General features: G+C 34.5%; 1 protein-coding gene across 3 annotated transcripts in view; it reads left to right on the plus strand.

Annotated features, from left to right (window-relative positions):
- The window catches only part of LOC129757709 (zwei Ig domain protein zig-8-like), a 928,615-nt gene that overhangs the window by 883,458 nt on the left and 30,677 nt on the right, over nt 1-14,480 (plus strand). For all 3 annotated transcript variants that reach the window (XM_055754998.1, XM_055754995.1, XM_055754996.1), the window contains exon 5: nt 13,409-13,619. In XM_055754998.1, the coding sequence (XP_055610973.1) occupies nt 13,409-13,619 (211 nt within the window). The remainder of the gene's footprint in view (nt 1-13,408; nt 13,620-14,480) is intronic.

The raw sequence follows: 14,480 nt of genomic DNA on the forward strand, positions 1-14,480 counted from the left end.
ATGTGCCCAATCCCATGCGCTGTACTGTGTGTCTGCGTTTCGGACACAAAAAAGATAGCTGCAAGAGTAACAGAATTTGCGCTGCCTGTGCAGATCTGTTTCACGATAAAACTCCATGCCAACATCCCACCACGTGTGTTAACTGTCGAGGAGAGCACAACGCGCTTTCTCGAGCATGTCCGATTTATCAAGATGAACTTGAAATACAGTCCATCAGGGTAACCGATCGTGTGACGATGCGTGAAGCCAGAAATAAGCGACGCCAGCAGGTCCCCCTCTCAGCACTCACAGCTCCATTCCAGCGTAGTTTCGCAGCTGTAGCAAGAAACCCACCACGACGAGAAGAGAGAACGAAAACCGACGCGAGCCAACAACGACCGGAAACATCAAATGAACAGCACGTGAATACACAGGTAACTCAACAGCCCAATGAAACAAGCGGTAACTCAACCAACGAAGACGATCGTCTACATCCGGTAGATCATCATTCTCTGAGAGAGAATGTCCCACCCAGAGCTGAGAAAGCTTTGGTCCCCCTCCCACCCGTTTTTGAAGAGAACAAAATAAATACGACCAGCGAATCTCCCGATCCAGTCTCCAGCCAGTTTGATCAAGGTAACTTACAACAGATAACAAATAAGTTAATTGAACGAGAAAAGAACGAATCTATGATTATCAGTGAAAATTTATCTACAGTTTCCCAAGCTTTAAAAGCTTCAATTATGATTGAATGTTTGGAAGAATTAGAAGAAAACAATGTTTAAACTCTAGACTATGTTGAGGAATATGATAGACTTCTAGGATATATCCTTCGCGATCTAACAGTGGAACCCTAACGGTTTTTATCAGCATATAGAAGAACTAAAATTACTAGTCTCAAAATACGATCCATCCATAGTCTGTATACAAGAATCTCATTTCAAACAAACCCACACACCATCTTTTAAAAATTATAAAATGTTTTATTCAGTAGACTCTGTTCATGCTAGAGCCTCAGGCGGTGTAGCCATATGCGTGAAAGAGGGCTTTCATGTCCAAGAACTAAACTTGTCGACAAATCTACAAGCAATCGCAGTTAAGGTATTCTATCCATTAGAATTTACGATTTGTAACCTATATTTGCCACCTAACCTCAATTTTTCGAAAACCGACATTGTAAACCTTTTGAATCAACTACCAAATCCGTTTTTAGTAACTACAGACAGTAATGCTCACAACATATGCTGGGGATGCAATGATGACAATGCTAAAGGGAAACTCTTGATGGAAATATTCGACGAACTAGATCTGAATTGCATGAATGATGGCTCAGCCACACACTACAGTATAGCTCACAATTCTTATTCTGCGATTGATTTGACTTTTGGATCACCAATTCTGTCAACAACTTTTTCGTGGAAGGTACATGACGACCTTTGCTCCAGCGATCATTTCCCCATTATTATCAATCGTCTTAGTAGATCAGTTAACTTTACCAAACGACCTCGTTGGATTACTCAATCAGCAGATTGGGAATCTTTCCAACATCTGGTCACAGTGAACCTTGATCACATGTCAAAAAATGATCCTCTAACCCAAGTAGAAAGTTTCACTAAAGCAGTTGTAGATGCAGCTCAGCAAACTATACCGCGGTCATCTTCTATCGTTAAAAAATTCAAGCCTCCATGGTGGAACTCTGAAGTTGCTGAATGCATTAAAAATCGGAAAAAGGCGCTAAGGAAATTTTCATCTCAGATGAATGACGAGAACCTTGTCGCTTACAAATTAGCAAAAGCAAAGGCACGTAGGATTACCAGGCAACGTTCAAGACAATGTTGGCAAGAATTTGTTTCAACAGTGAATCTATCGACAACTAATAGCAATATTTGGAACAAAATCCGGGCTATGCAAGGAAAAACTCAATCTAACATAATACCCTCCTTAAAAGTTGGAACTAACCTTTACACTACTAGTGAAGACATAGCTGAGGAGTTGGGAAAACATTTTGAATACACATCAAGTTCATCGAACTACCCACACGATTTTTTAAGGTTTAAAATTTCAAAAGAATCAGATACTTTAGATTTCGAAGAACAGCAGACAAGCGTTATCAATTATCCATTCACAATGATAGAGATGCGAATTGCGTTAGCCAGTTGCAAAGGATCTTCTACAGGATCAGATCAAATACATTACCACATGCTACAAAACCTTCCTCCAGATGGAGTGATTGAATTATTATCTTTGTTTAATATCATATGGTCGAGTCGTACTTTCCCCGAAAAATGGGGAGAATCAATCATAATTCCGATACTCAAACCCGGCAAAAATCCTCTAAATCCTGCCAGCTACCGACCTATTGCTTTAACGTCATGTCTGTGCAAAGTTCTTGAAAAAATGGTAAACCGTCGACTCCTCTGGTATTTAGAAACAAATAATTTACTTGATCCATCTCAATCCGCATTTCGAAAGTTTAGAAACACAATGGATAATTTAGTTGCTTTAGAATCATCTATTCAAGAAGCTTTCAGCAAACAAGAACACCTGATATGTATTTTCTTTGATCTTGAGAAGGCTTATGACATGACTTGGAAGTTTCAAATTATTGAAAAATTGTCCACTCTTGGAGTAAAAGGAAATATGCTACATTTCGTTCACAACTTTTTGCGTTCCAGATCATTCAGAGTTTTTATTGGAAATTGTGCTTCTCGATCTTTCACTCAAGAAAACGGCATTCCCCAAGGATCAGTGATTAGTGTCACTTTGTTTCTCCTTGCAATGGATTCCCTGAAATGTTTCGTTCCACCAACTGTCAAGAGTTTCAAATTTGCAGACGACACAATAGCTTTTGCATCTGGAAAAAGTTTGAGTTATATACAGGAAAAATTACAATACCTATTAAATTCATTCGAAGAGTGGTGTCGCCAAACTGGATTTCGTTTCTCTGCTTGCAAGACGAAAGTTGTTCATTTCTGTCAGAAAAGAAACTGTACTAATAATCCACGACTAACGCTTTATGGAACTGAATTGGAGTATGTTAATTGTCAAAAATTTTTGGGAATGCATTTTGATCGTCGTCTAAACTGGAACTCCCATCTAACACAATTGAGGAAGCACACAGAAAATTCTATTAGAATCATTAGAACACTCTCTCATACGACTTGGGGATCAAATAGAACAACATTATTAACACTGTTCAAATCGAACATCCGATCAAAATTGGACTATGGTAGCATACTATATTGCACAGGTAGAGATGGAATGCTTAAACGGATTAATGCCATACAACATCAAGGAATTCGGCTTTCCACTGGAGCTTTTAGAACGAGTCCTATTGAAAGCATTCATGTGGACTCCGGAGTAATACCTTTGAAATATCGAAGAGATATTCAAACTATGACAACTGTAACCAAACTATATTCTCTTGAAAATCATCCTCTACATAAACATCTTATGAAAATTATGGAAACATCTTCGGAAGATGACGAGCACCTTAATAAGTTTAAATCCTTCTTCAGGCGGAGCTATGATTGTTTGAGTAAATACGAACTCATTTTGAGGCAACCTATGATCAGAAGTTGGTTATCTCACCCTCCTTGGACAGGGTCAGCTCTACAATTCGATGAAACACTCGCAAAAATGAATAAATCCAGAACTCCTACAGAAGCATTTATAGCGGAATTTCTTAGAATTAAATCGAAACACTTGAACTACAAAATATTGTATACGGATGGTTCCAAATCCGCAGAATGCGTAGGATTTGGTATATACAATGAAGACCAACAAATATCTAAACGCATTACCTCTGAAAACTCTATTTTCACTGCCGAGCTTTTAGCCATCCGAGAAGCTATTGAAACATGCATTGATGAAGAATCTCATTATCAATTCTTGATCCTGACAGATTCCTTAAGTTCGATTCGCGCCCTACAAAACCCTTTTACTGACAATCCAATTGCACAACAGATAATTATGATTGTCAAACAAAACCAGCTTAAGACATTCAAACTTATGTGGATTCCAAGTCACATCGGCATTGAAGGGAACGAAATTGCTGATAGTTTAGCACGATCGGCTATCAATGAATCAATAACACCACTACCTCTTTCCACTTATGATTATATTTCCTTGATTAAAGCAACTGTCAACGAGCATTGGCAAACTGAATGGAATGACTGTACGAGCAATAAATTACGAGAAGTCTGTAGTTCTATTCGGGAATGGAAAAGAATGGAGACATTACCTAGAAAAGATTCGGTGGTATTGACGAGACTGAGAATAGGACACACGCGTTTAACCCATTCATATTTATTCGATAAAAGTGCTGCTCCAAGGTGTGATGATTGTCAGACATTATTAACCATCAGACATATTTTAACGGAATGTTCAAAATACTATGACCTCAGAACAAAATATGATATAACTCTTAACAGTTTAAGTAGTGAGGGAAACCATAAAAATGTAATCAAATTCATGAAAGAAGCAGAACTCTATAATCTTGTATAAATTTGTACCAATTAATAGGTTAGGATGAGTAGTCTCTAAGCAATTTTATATGTTAATCTTCTAGAAATTTATATTTTGTTATCAAATTATTATTGAAAATAAAATGGTGCAGATAGCCTAGTGTGTGCTGAGCACCCCAACCCAAAAAAAAAAAAAAAAAGATGTAGCGTTGTTTTGGAATTTATAAAGAAAACAATAGGTATCCAAAAGAATACGATAGGTACCTGGTACAATGTACATACTGTGTTAACAGTTTATCACCGCTGGTTTATGATTTTAATTTAATGATTAATGGCATTTCGGTGAATTATACATTCTAATAGGAAGAATTTCAAATGAAAGTAATGAAAATTATAGACGGATAGATTAGATTAGGAAGCATGAAAGGTGTTGAAAATGAGCCAAGAGCGTGATTTGAGAAAACTTCTTGCCGCACAAGACCATTTGTCCCACATCGTATTATTGTCTAGAAGAAGCAAAGTCGATAGGCTGACTTTGCATTGATCTATACAATCGATCGGGGTACGAAAAACACGTGCTTCGATCCATCCATGTATCATTGTATAGATCAATGCAAAGTCAGCCTATCGACTTTGCTTCTTCTAGACAATAATACGATGTGGGACAAATGGTCTTGTGCGGCAAGAAGTTTTCTCAAATCACGCTCTTGGCTCATTTTCAACACCTTTCATGCTTCCTAATCTAATCTATCCGTCTATAATTTTCATTACTTTCATTTGAAATTCTTCCTATTAGAATGTATAATTCACCGAAATGCCATTAATCATTAAATTAAAATCAATGTACATACTGTGGTACATACTGTATTTTTTTATCATTCCACAGAAATAGAAGTAAACGCGCAAAATTCTTTAACTTTAATTTTATTTTGGTTCATATAATTTTGAGTCTGGGGTCGGCAAATGGGGTCGTCCATATTACCTGTTCACTGTTTTAGCGATATTGGCGTTTTGATACACCGGATTAAGGTGGAAATTGGTATATGGAAGTTTTTAGGAACGAGCAATAGATTCCAATTATCCAATTTCGGGTCAGGGATCGGAAAAAAGGGTCGTCCATATTACCTTATCACTGTTTTTGCGAAATTGACGTTATTATACATTGGATTACGATGAAAATTGGCACAGGGAAGCTTTAAGGGACGGATTATCGTATTCAGGTAGAAAATTAGATGTAAGGCGTTGGCAAAAGGGGTCGTTCAGATTACCTGTACATTGTTTTTACAATACTGACGTTATTGTACATTGGATAGCAATGAAAATTCACGAATGTGGGTTTTAAGAGACGGACAACCGTCTTCAGGTATCAAATCTTGTAAAAAAGGTCGGCCAGAGGGGTCGTCTCTGTTTTTTGCGATATTGACGTTATTTATACACCGGATTGAGATGAAAATTTACACACGGGAGTTTTTAGTGACGAGCAATTGATTCCAATTATCCAATTTCAGGGCAGGGGTCAGAAAAAGGGGTCGTCCATATTATATGTTTACTGCTTTTGGGATAATGACGTTTAATGAAAATTCACCCGCGTGGGTTTCAAAAGACGGGCAGCTTATTTCAGGTGTCAAATTTTGTATAACGAGTCGGCCAAAGGAGTCGTCTTCACTACCTAATGATTGTTTTTGCGATTTTGACGTCACTATTTATTAGATTTAGATGGAAATTGCCCCCCGGAAAGTTCAAACGACGGGCAATTGTTTTCAGTTTTTAGGTATCAAATTTGGTGTTAAGGGCAAGCGAAAAGGTTGTCCATATTAACTATTAATAGTTTTTGCATGTTGACGTTATTATGCATCAGATTAGGATAAAAAATTCCACATCAGGGCCTTAAGAAACGAGCAATTTGATGGATGTCAAAATTAGCACACGGGTTTTTATAGGAAAGACGAATCGATCAGTATTATGGAATAATCTGGGGGAGGAAGACTGAAATTTGCTGTATCGTTTTCTGTATCCTTTTTTTACTGTTCGGCAAAAGCCAGCTATTGTTGAAAAGATTTGTAATCGTTAAATTTTAACTTTAGATGATCAGTTTCGTGTAGTGAGTCATGTAACTCAGTTGTTTAGGTGCTGAATTAAGATTTAGCTATTTTTAGAACTAGCATTAACCAAACCATTTTAATTTATCAGCTTCAAAACTTTAACGAAATTTGAGCGAGTCAATACGCCTGATCATAAAAGAATTTGCCAGAGCAAAACAAAACCTAATTAAATCATTGTTTTATACAAAACAAGTACTTTTCAGCACCAAAAATTTTTTATTAAAAATCACGAAATAAGAAAGTAAAATTTTGAACCTTCGCACTGATCGGTAGATTAATGAGAGAAATTTGACGTTTGAAATATTTTTTTTCTTGTTTTATTCAGTCTTCCTCCCCCAGGAAATAATGAGTTAAAAGTTCACGATTTTTTTTGTAAAAACTAGACGGCAAACGTACAAATTGTAGAATTGGGTTTGGAAAACAATAGATACGTTGTTTATGGGGTGGTTTCCCAACTTTTAAATTAGAACTGAAACTGGAAAGGTATTTTTTATTCAGTGTAAAGAACATTACACTTTGTTTGAAAAGCATAACCTTATTTTATAATATTTTAATAATTGTTTGCGAAACGAATTTCGTACTGCATCAGCTAGTATTTCTTAATTTATTCATAAAGATATGGATACAATGTTTTTGCATAAATAATAGCGATACTTTTATTGCTTAAAAAAAACTTATTTCTGATGAGTTCTAAACCAAAATATTTTGTACTAGTCAAATGACCATCGAGTTCTTAATACAAAAATTGTTATACAAGTTGCATAAATTGAGGCGTTTGGAATACCAATATTTAAAAAAAACTAATATAAAAATTATTTCGTCTGATCATACTTCAGTTCATTCCATCCCGAGCATACTTTTCCAGCGAGAGGAATGAATCATCCGCACAGGATGGAAATACCCGAAATAGTCAGACAAAATTACAGCAAATTTTGCAATCAAGGCTTGAGTGTCGAATTTGCTCTCGTTTCGCTTGACATAAGATTGTACACTGCAAAAATGAGATCAAAATTTTTATACAAAAATAGAAAGGTACTACTTGTTCTAAACGACACCTCGTTTTTCATAATTATTAAGACCTTATTTATGCCAAATTTCGCTGTAAAAGTAATAAATTTGATGCCTTATACTGGCATGATTGTGCTCTCCAAGCTCTTGAAAAAAAAGTGTAGTTATGGTCAAAGTTTTAGCAAAATTCACTTTGCTAACCATGTATCAAAATTTGTGCTCTCATTTTTGCTGTGTACCACCTTATGTCAAATAAAATAAGAGCACATTTGGCTCTCAGGGCGTAATAGCTAAATTTTCTGTAATGTTGCCATAAAAGTATGTTCAGGATACTAATATAATTTAAGCGTATTCGGATAACTCTAAGGCGACCCTAAAAGACCTTCTATAAATGTGTCTATAAAATTCCAAAACCTTAAGATGTTCTTACTGAGAAGGACATTACTTTTCACCGATAAGGTCGATAAATTAAGTAACAAAGAAACAAGTTATAGGGATTTCAATTTAGCTTTGAATTTTTCGTATATTTTCATATAAAACAAGCTGAACCGGAAAACTTCGTTTTACCTGTAACTTAATAAATCGTTAGAAAATTTTTATTTCAGCTACATAACTTTAATTTCTTCGTGCTCGTGAATCAGTTTTCATGAAAATTGTCTTCAAGTTGTTCGAGTTGTGTTCCATTTCCAGTTGATTTCGTATGGGAGCCCCCCTTCCATAAAAAGTAAGACTCTTAAAACTATTATACAAACCATCTTTGGCTCGAAAAACCCTCGGATATCAAATTTCACTCCATTCCGACCGTCCGTTTATACGTGATGATGTTACAAAGTAAACGTCTTAATTTTTATATACAGTGAGCGAAATAAGAATAGCACCACTATGTGTTTTGCTTGTTAAAATATGAATGCTTGAAAATCACCAAAACTTTGTTCTTTAAATTGTTTTGAATTATTTAACGGATAAATCAAGCATAAGTTTACTTTTTTTGGACGTTGCAATTGGCGTTGAGGACCAAAACTATGGAAAAGGGGTGCGAAATAAAAATAGCACCACTTGTGTTTTTTCAACAAAAACAAGATTATTTCCAAAAATGTACTGTGTAAAAGTGAATAATAATACTTCTACGAATTATCTGAATAGATAACTGTATTTTAAGGAGTTTTCTAGAATTTCAAAGATTTTCAAAAGTTTTAAAAGGGGGTTTTAAGAGATGCTCCTCTAGCGTTAAGGAATTTGATACTTGAGCTATAAACTACATTATTTCTTCATCATCATTCATAAGTATGATGCAAATTGACGAAACAAAGATTTGATGCCGAATTTGAATAAAAAAAAACAGCCTACAAATTCAAAAATACTAATGTACTCTAGTTTCAAGTCATAGATGGCCGCACTATCTTGCAATTAAACCGAATTGATGCCCATTTTCGAATATCTGGGATTAATTCAGGTGTGCTGGATGATTTTGGTCAAGAAATAAGTACTTGGTGCCGTGTGACCGCCTTGGAAATTCTAAGATCACAATATCAAAAAATTAGAATTTCATCAAGGACCCATAAAAGTGAATTTCTTATACCGATAATCAGAATAATTTTGTACTTTCCGAAGGAGCTTGATGTACCAGATAACTAGCAGTATTATTGATATGATTTGAAATTGAATCGGAAGTTGAGATGAGCAAGAATTTTGGCGGTGTTATATTCTTGTGCTGGTGTTTTTTAGCAAATCCGGAAAAGATTTCTGCAGCGTGAACTCCAACAAAACTGTGTTGAAAAACTACCTTGAAATGATGAATATGGGCCTAAATAAACCTGAAAAATCAATATTGAGACATAATTTGTTTTTAACGGCAAAATAGTGCTGCCATCTTTGACTTGAAACTGGAAAAAGTGATGTTTATTGAAAAAAATCCAAGTTTATGAATTCCAACCTGTTTTTTCTGATTTAAAATAAACCGAAAATGTTTGAATTATCATTTCACGTCATTTCAATGAAGAAAGTAGGTAGTTTGGTAAAGAATTACAGCTCAAATATCAAATTCCTTAACGCTAAAGGAGCATCTCTTAAAATCCCCTTTTAATACCTTTGAAAACCTTTGGAAATCTGGAAAAACTCCTTAAATTGCAGTTATCTATTCAAATAATTCGTAGATGCATTATTATTCACTTTTACACAGTAAATTTTTAAAAATAATCTTGTTTTTGTTAAAAAACTCAAGTGGTGTTATTCTTGTTTCGCACTCCTTTTTCACATTTTTGGTCATCAACGCTAATTGCTACGTCCAAAAAAAGTAATCTTATGCTTGATTTATCCGTTAAGCAATTCAGAACAAACCGTGGAAGAAAATTTTTGTAATTTTCAATCAATAATATTTTAACAAGCAAAACACATAGTGGTGCTATTCTTATTTCGCTCACTGTAGGATCAAAGTAAAGGGAACATCAAACTCGTAATACCGGTAACTATTTATACTAAGGTTGCCAGAATTTTTTCCACTCCCATCCGGGCCTAGCAATTCCGGGCATTTTTTCAAAAAAACCTGGCAAAATCCGGGCATGGATTTAAATTTTCCAAATCCAAAAACCGGGCAAAAACTGGGCAAAATTTAGTGTTATTATATATAAAAGCAAAGAAAAAATGCAAAAAAAAATGAAATCAATTTTTTATTTATGGAATTGCAGATTTCCAAAAACTGTTTGGAACACTTAAATGTTTAAAGGTTTATAAAAGTAAATCAGCGAAATTATTTGAAACAACCGTTGAAAATTTCCATACTGTTAATCGATTTTGCTGAAACTTACTCAAAAACTTTGATTTTTTTTTGGTTTCTTTGTGAAAATTGTGAAAAAATCCGGACAATATCCGGACTTTTCTCATGATATCCGGGCAACCGGGCCGGACCGGACTTTCTCGAAATTTTGCATCAAATATCCGGGCAAACCCGGATAAAACCGGGCAATCTGGCAAGCTTAATTTATACACTTTCTCAATTGTTTGTTGTCTTTGATATTTTCAAAAAAATTTTATATTGCTAAATCTTTTTAAATTGAAAACTAAAGTTGTACAATGGTGCCAAGTATTGAATATTTTTGTTTGAGTTACACTTCGAAAGTAAAGATTTACATTCAAAATATAGATATGTTGGTAACGTGAACCACTATAAATAAATTTAAAACTGGCAACGTTGACAAGGTTCGACTTCAAATATCAGAAAGTCATCAGTGTACACAATAACACAATAAAGCTACTCTTGAAGCATTTTCATACCACTTCTGGCATTTGGCTCCAAACTCTCCTGAAACTATAATTGGATGAAAATGATCCGATCACAAACATAGTTAGATGAAGACACCTAATTACGATTTTAAAGCTAACAATTAGTAATGATGAGACAAAAACCAATAGAGAGGAATCATCGACAACGAGCAACGATTTTCAATCATTTGTAACATTATTAAATTTCTTTTAATGTTCCATTTTCAAGATTCTAAGCTGATGAGTATGTTTTTTGGAGAAGGAAAACCAATGTAAAGTGAACTAGAAAAGCTCCAGATACCTGGTTTGGACCCTTTAATCGGTGGTTCATATAAACCCATGTTTTTTTCGTACATGGACGGGTGTTTTGAGGTTTTTAGAAAACCCATTGGTAGTTAATGGTCTTATCTGCAAGTTTCAAATGGAATTTTTATCCATGGTTGTGCCGTTTTTGATAGATTTACAAAGATATGGATGATTGAAATATCCTATTTTGAATCTACTTTACCTGCTTTGATACAAGACTAGTACCCTCTATTATATCTAGATCTAAAATGCCAAAAAAAAAGGCTAGATATTTCGAAAAATCATCAACAAATATTTACCGAGAACAAATATTTTGAGTTATTATCGATTCAAATGAACACTTTAATTACTGTTTTGAATATCGCAAACTTTCTCCTCATAAGCAGCAAAAGAGTATGAAGGTATTTTGTGTTTACTTTTTGCTTATTTACCTAAAGCAGACAAAAAATGTTATAAATGCCAGAAATGTAAGAAATATAGGTTCTAAATTATGCTCTTATGAAAATTTTAGCAATGTCTTAACATGGTCGAATATGGCCTATTTATGTACCCCCTTGAAGGTTAGGCTTGGCCTGTAAAAAAATGTGAATTATTCTTAATCTCCCTAATTTTTCAAAATGCTTCCCACTATTTGAGCTGTCTGTTTTACCACTGAAGAGTAAATACTTTTTGAAAAACGTTGAAATAAAAAAAATGCTTTTAATGGCAAATAGCGATATGGTAGATTAAAGAAAGAATAAGAGTTCGTTGTTTGAATAGGAGTGAAAACGAAATGAGTTATTTGCAATTTCCGACACTTTAGAACCAAATTAGGCTCTAGGTCCAAAGTAGGAGCACTTACCCTACTTTTGTTTAGTTTTCGATTTATCATATATTCCCATACAAAATGTTTGGGAAAAATATTGACATATGGGTCTATAACTATTCTCACTAAATCCAAAACTACTTATTGTCTTCTATAAAGTTGTTTCTAGACTTTAAATCTTCATTTTAATGAAGTTTCAAATTTTTACAGTGTTTCCAGAATCAGTTTGAATTTTCTGAATGAAATTTTTTACCTTCTTTACAAACAATTTTTTAACTTCAAGGCGATTGAGGGTCGCCTTAGAATTGTCCAATCAATATTAAATTTAGTACAATTGGCTATTTTGATGATAGGATCAATATACGCCAAAATGAAGTTCAGATAATGGATAGCAAATTTGTTCACCTTCAATATATAATAAGAGATTTGACATCAATGTAAAACAGTCCGAGAGATTTGAATCTAAGTACTTTTTTTTATTATTCAGAATTTCATATTTAGGACGTTACACAAAAACTGTCCAAATGAAATTTTTATGAAAAACATTTTTGGATTCAACGCCTAATTTCACATTAAAAGAGAATATTAGTTATCTTAGTTTAAAAATACTATAAACTAGTGTTATTTTCAGATTATTACGGTCTTAGATTTTGAAACAAAAAGTTATTTGACTAAAATTTTAAACCGAAAAAAGCTGAAAATAATAAGTTCAAAACATTTTCCCGGACGAAACATAAATCTATTTACAAAAAAACTGTTTATGAGCAAGATTGCCGAAATCACAGAAAAATCTGTAATTTCACAGAATTTTGAGCCAACTTTCATCACAGAATCTGTGTCACAGAACACAGAATTTTAAAAAATTCTCATATTACACAGAATTTTTGAATCTTGAAAGGATTTCCAAAATACATAATTTTTTGACCAATATAAAATTTAAATTTTTACTTTGTAATTAAGTAAAGTATGATAAAATTGTTAATAAGGATAGGATTTTTATTGAAAATAACATAAAGTGAGATTTTTTTTCTCAAAAACACAGAATGTTTATCGGCATCTTTGTTTATGAGTGGAATATCTTATTTAAAATCAGATCAGCTTTGGATTTTACAAAGACGTTTCTAATTCAAAAATACAGCGCTTCAAAGAAAATGAATTGGTTACAACAATTTTTAGAAATTCTTATCAATATACTTCAAAATTGTGCTATCATCGCTGAATAATGTTTCTGGTTTACCACATAACTCTAAACTGAGAAAAATACCAATTAAGAAACAACACACCATTTCTGAAACTTTCCTCGAAAAAATTAACTTACTGACAACCTTCTAGAGAGTTATTTATAGATTTAAAACCTTTAATTAGTAGAAAAGGTCCACATAAACTGAGAAGATAAAGCTGTTTTCTACACAACATACTTTGTTCCAAATTTCCCATATCAGCACTGCAGCAATGTAATTTGCTCCATTTTTATCCATTCACAGGTTTCCTGGGTCCGGCATCGAGACATCCACCTTCTAACGGTTGGCCGCTACACCTACACTTCCGATCAGCGCTTCGAGGCGCTCCATTCACCGCACACCGAAGAGTGGACCCTGCGGATACGATACGCCCAGCGAAAAGACTCGGGCGTCTACGAGTGCCAGATATCGACGACGCCACCCATTGGCCACTTCGTCTATCTAACGGTAGTGGGTGAGTATCGCGAGGGAAAAATTTCCACCCATTTTCCCCACCCAAAATTGGAAACCAGCAGTAAGTTTTCGGGCCCCGGTTGTCTCAGTGTCATCAATTTCTTTCACGTAATTAAGATTGTAAACTGGTGAAGCAAAACATTGTCATGAATAACGGAGAATCGTTCGTGAACCGGGTCATTTCGGGGATAATGGGACAATCTGACAGTAACATCCCGGCTTCGCCGAGCTGAAAAAGGACATGGCGGCTGCACTTTGCTGTATATAACTAGAGTAACTTACAACAGGGCATCTGCTCTGCTCCTTGGCACAGTGGTCTGCTGAAGGCAAAGGTTCGCTCAAATTGAATGACGAGCCCGTCAATTTTAATGACATGCCATTGAGCTGGGGTGTTATGACGAAGCATGAACGAGAAGAATGTCTTCACTTCATGCTTCCGTAAAGTTTGATGATGGCTGGAAACAAGTGGTTTCATCTTTTGTAAGAATAGGTAAAGTTTCGCAAATTTTTATCCAAATTGGATTAAATAATAAGAACAACACAAGGCTACAAAACATATTCACACTTGTTCCGAGGTGCAATAAATTAAAGAACAGCGTCGACCAACTAAGTGGCGCTTAACTAAACCCAAAAATGAAATTAGTTTTACAAGTAGAAAATAGGTAAAATCTTTTTTTTTAATGTTGTGCCTTTCTTTGGCAATCTGTAGAATACTAACAAGGTTTTGAAAATTTTGGTTAAAATTAAATGATATACTGTTCCGATAATCACATATCATTTTGACTAATGATTGTATTCGAAAAAGTGCAACACTTTGTTTTGTTAATAACTTCTGCATGCGTGAATGAAAAATTTAAGAAGT

This window comes from Uranotaenia lowii, chromosome 3 (assembly GCF_029784155.1).
Source record: "Uranotaenia lowii strain MFRU-FL chromosome 3, ASM2978415v1, whole genome shotgun sequence".
Taxonomy (NCBI): Eukaryota; Metazoa; Arthropoda; class Insecta; order Diptera; family Culicidae; genus Uranotaenia; species Uranotaenia lowii.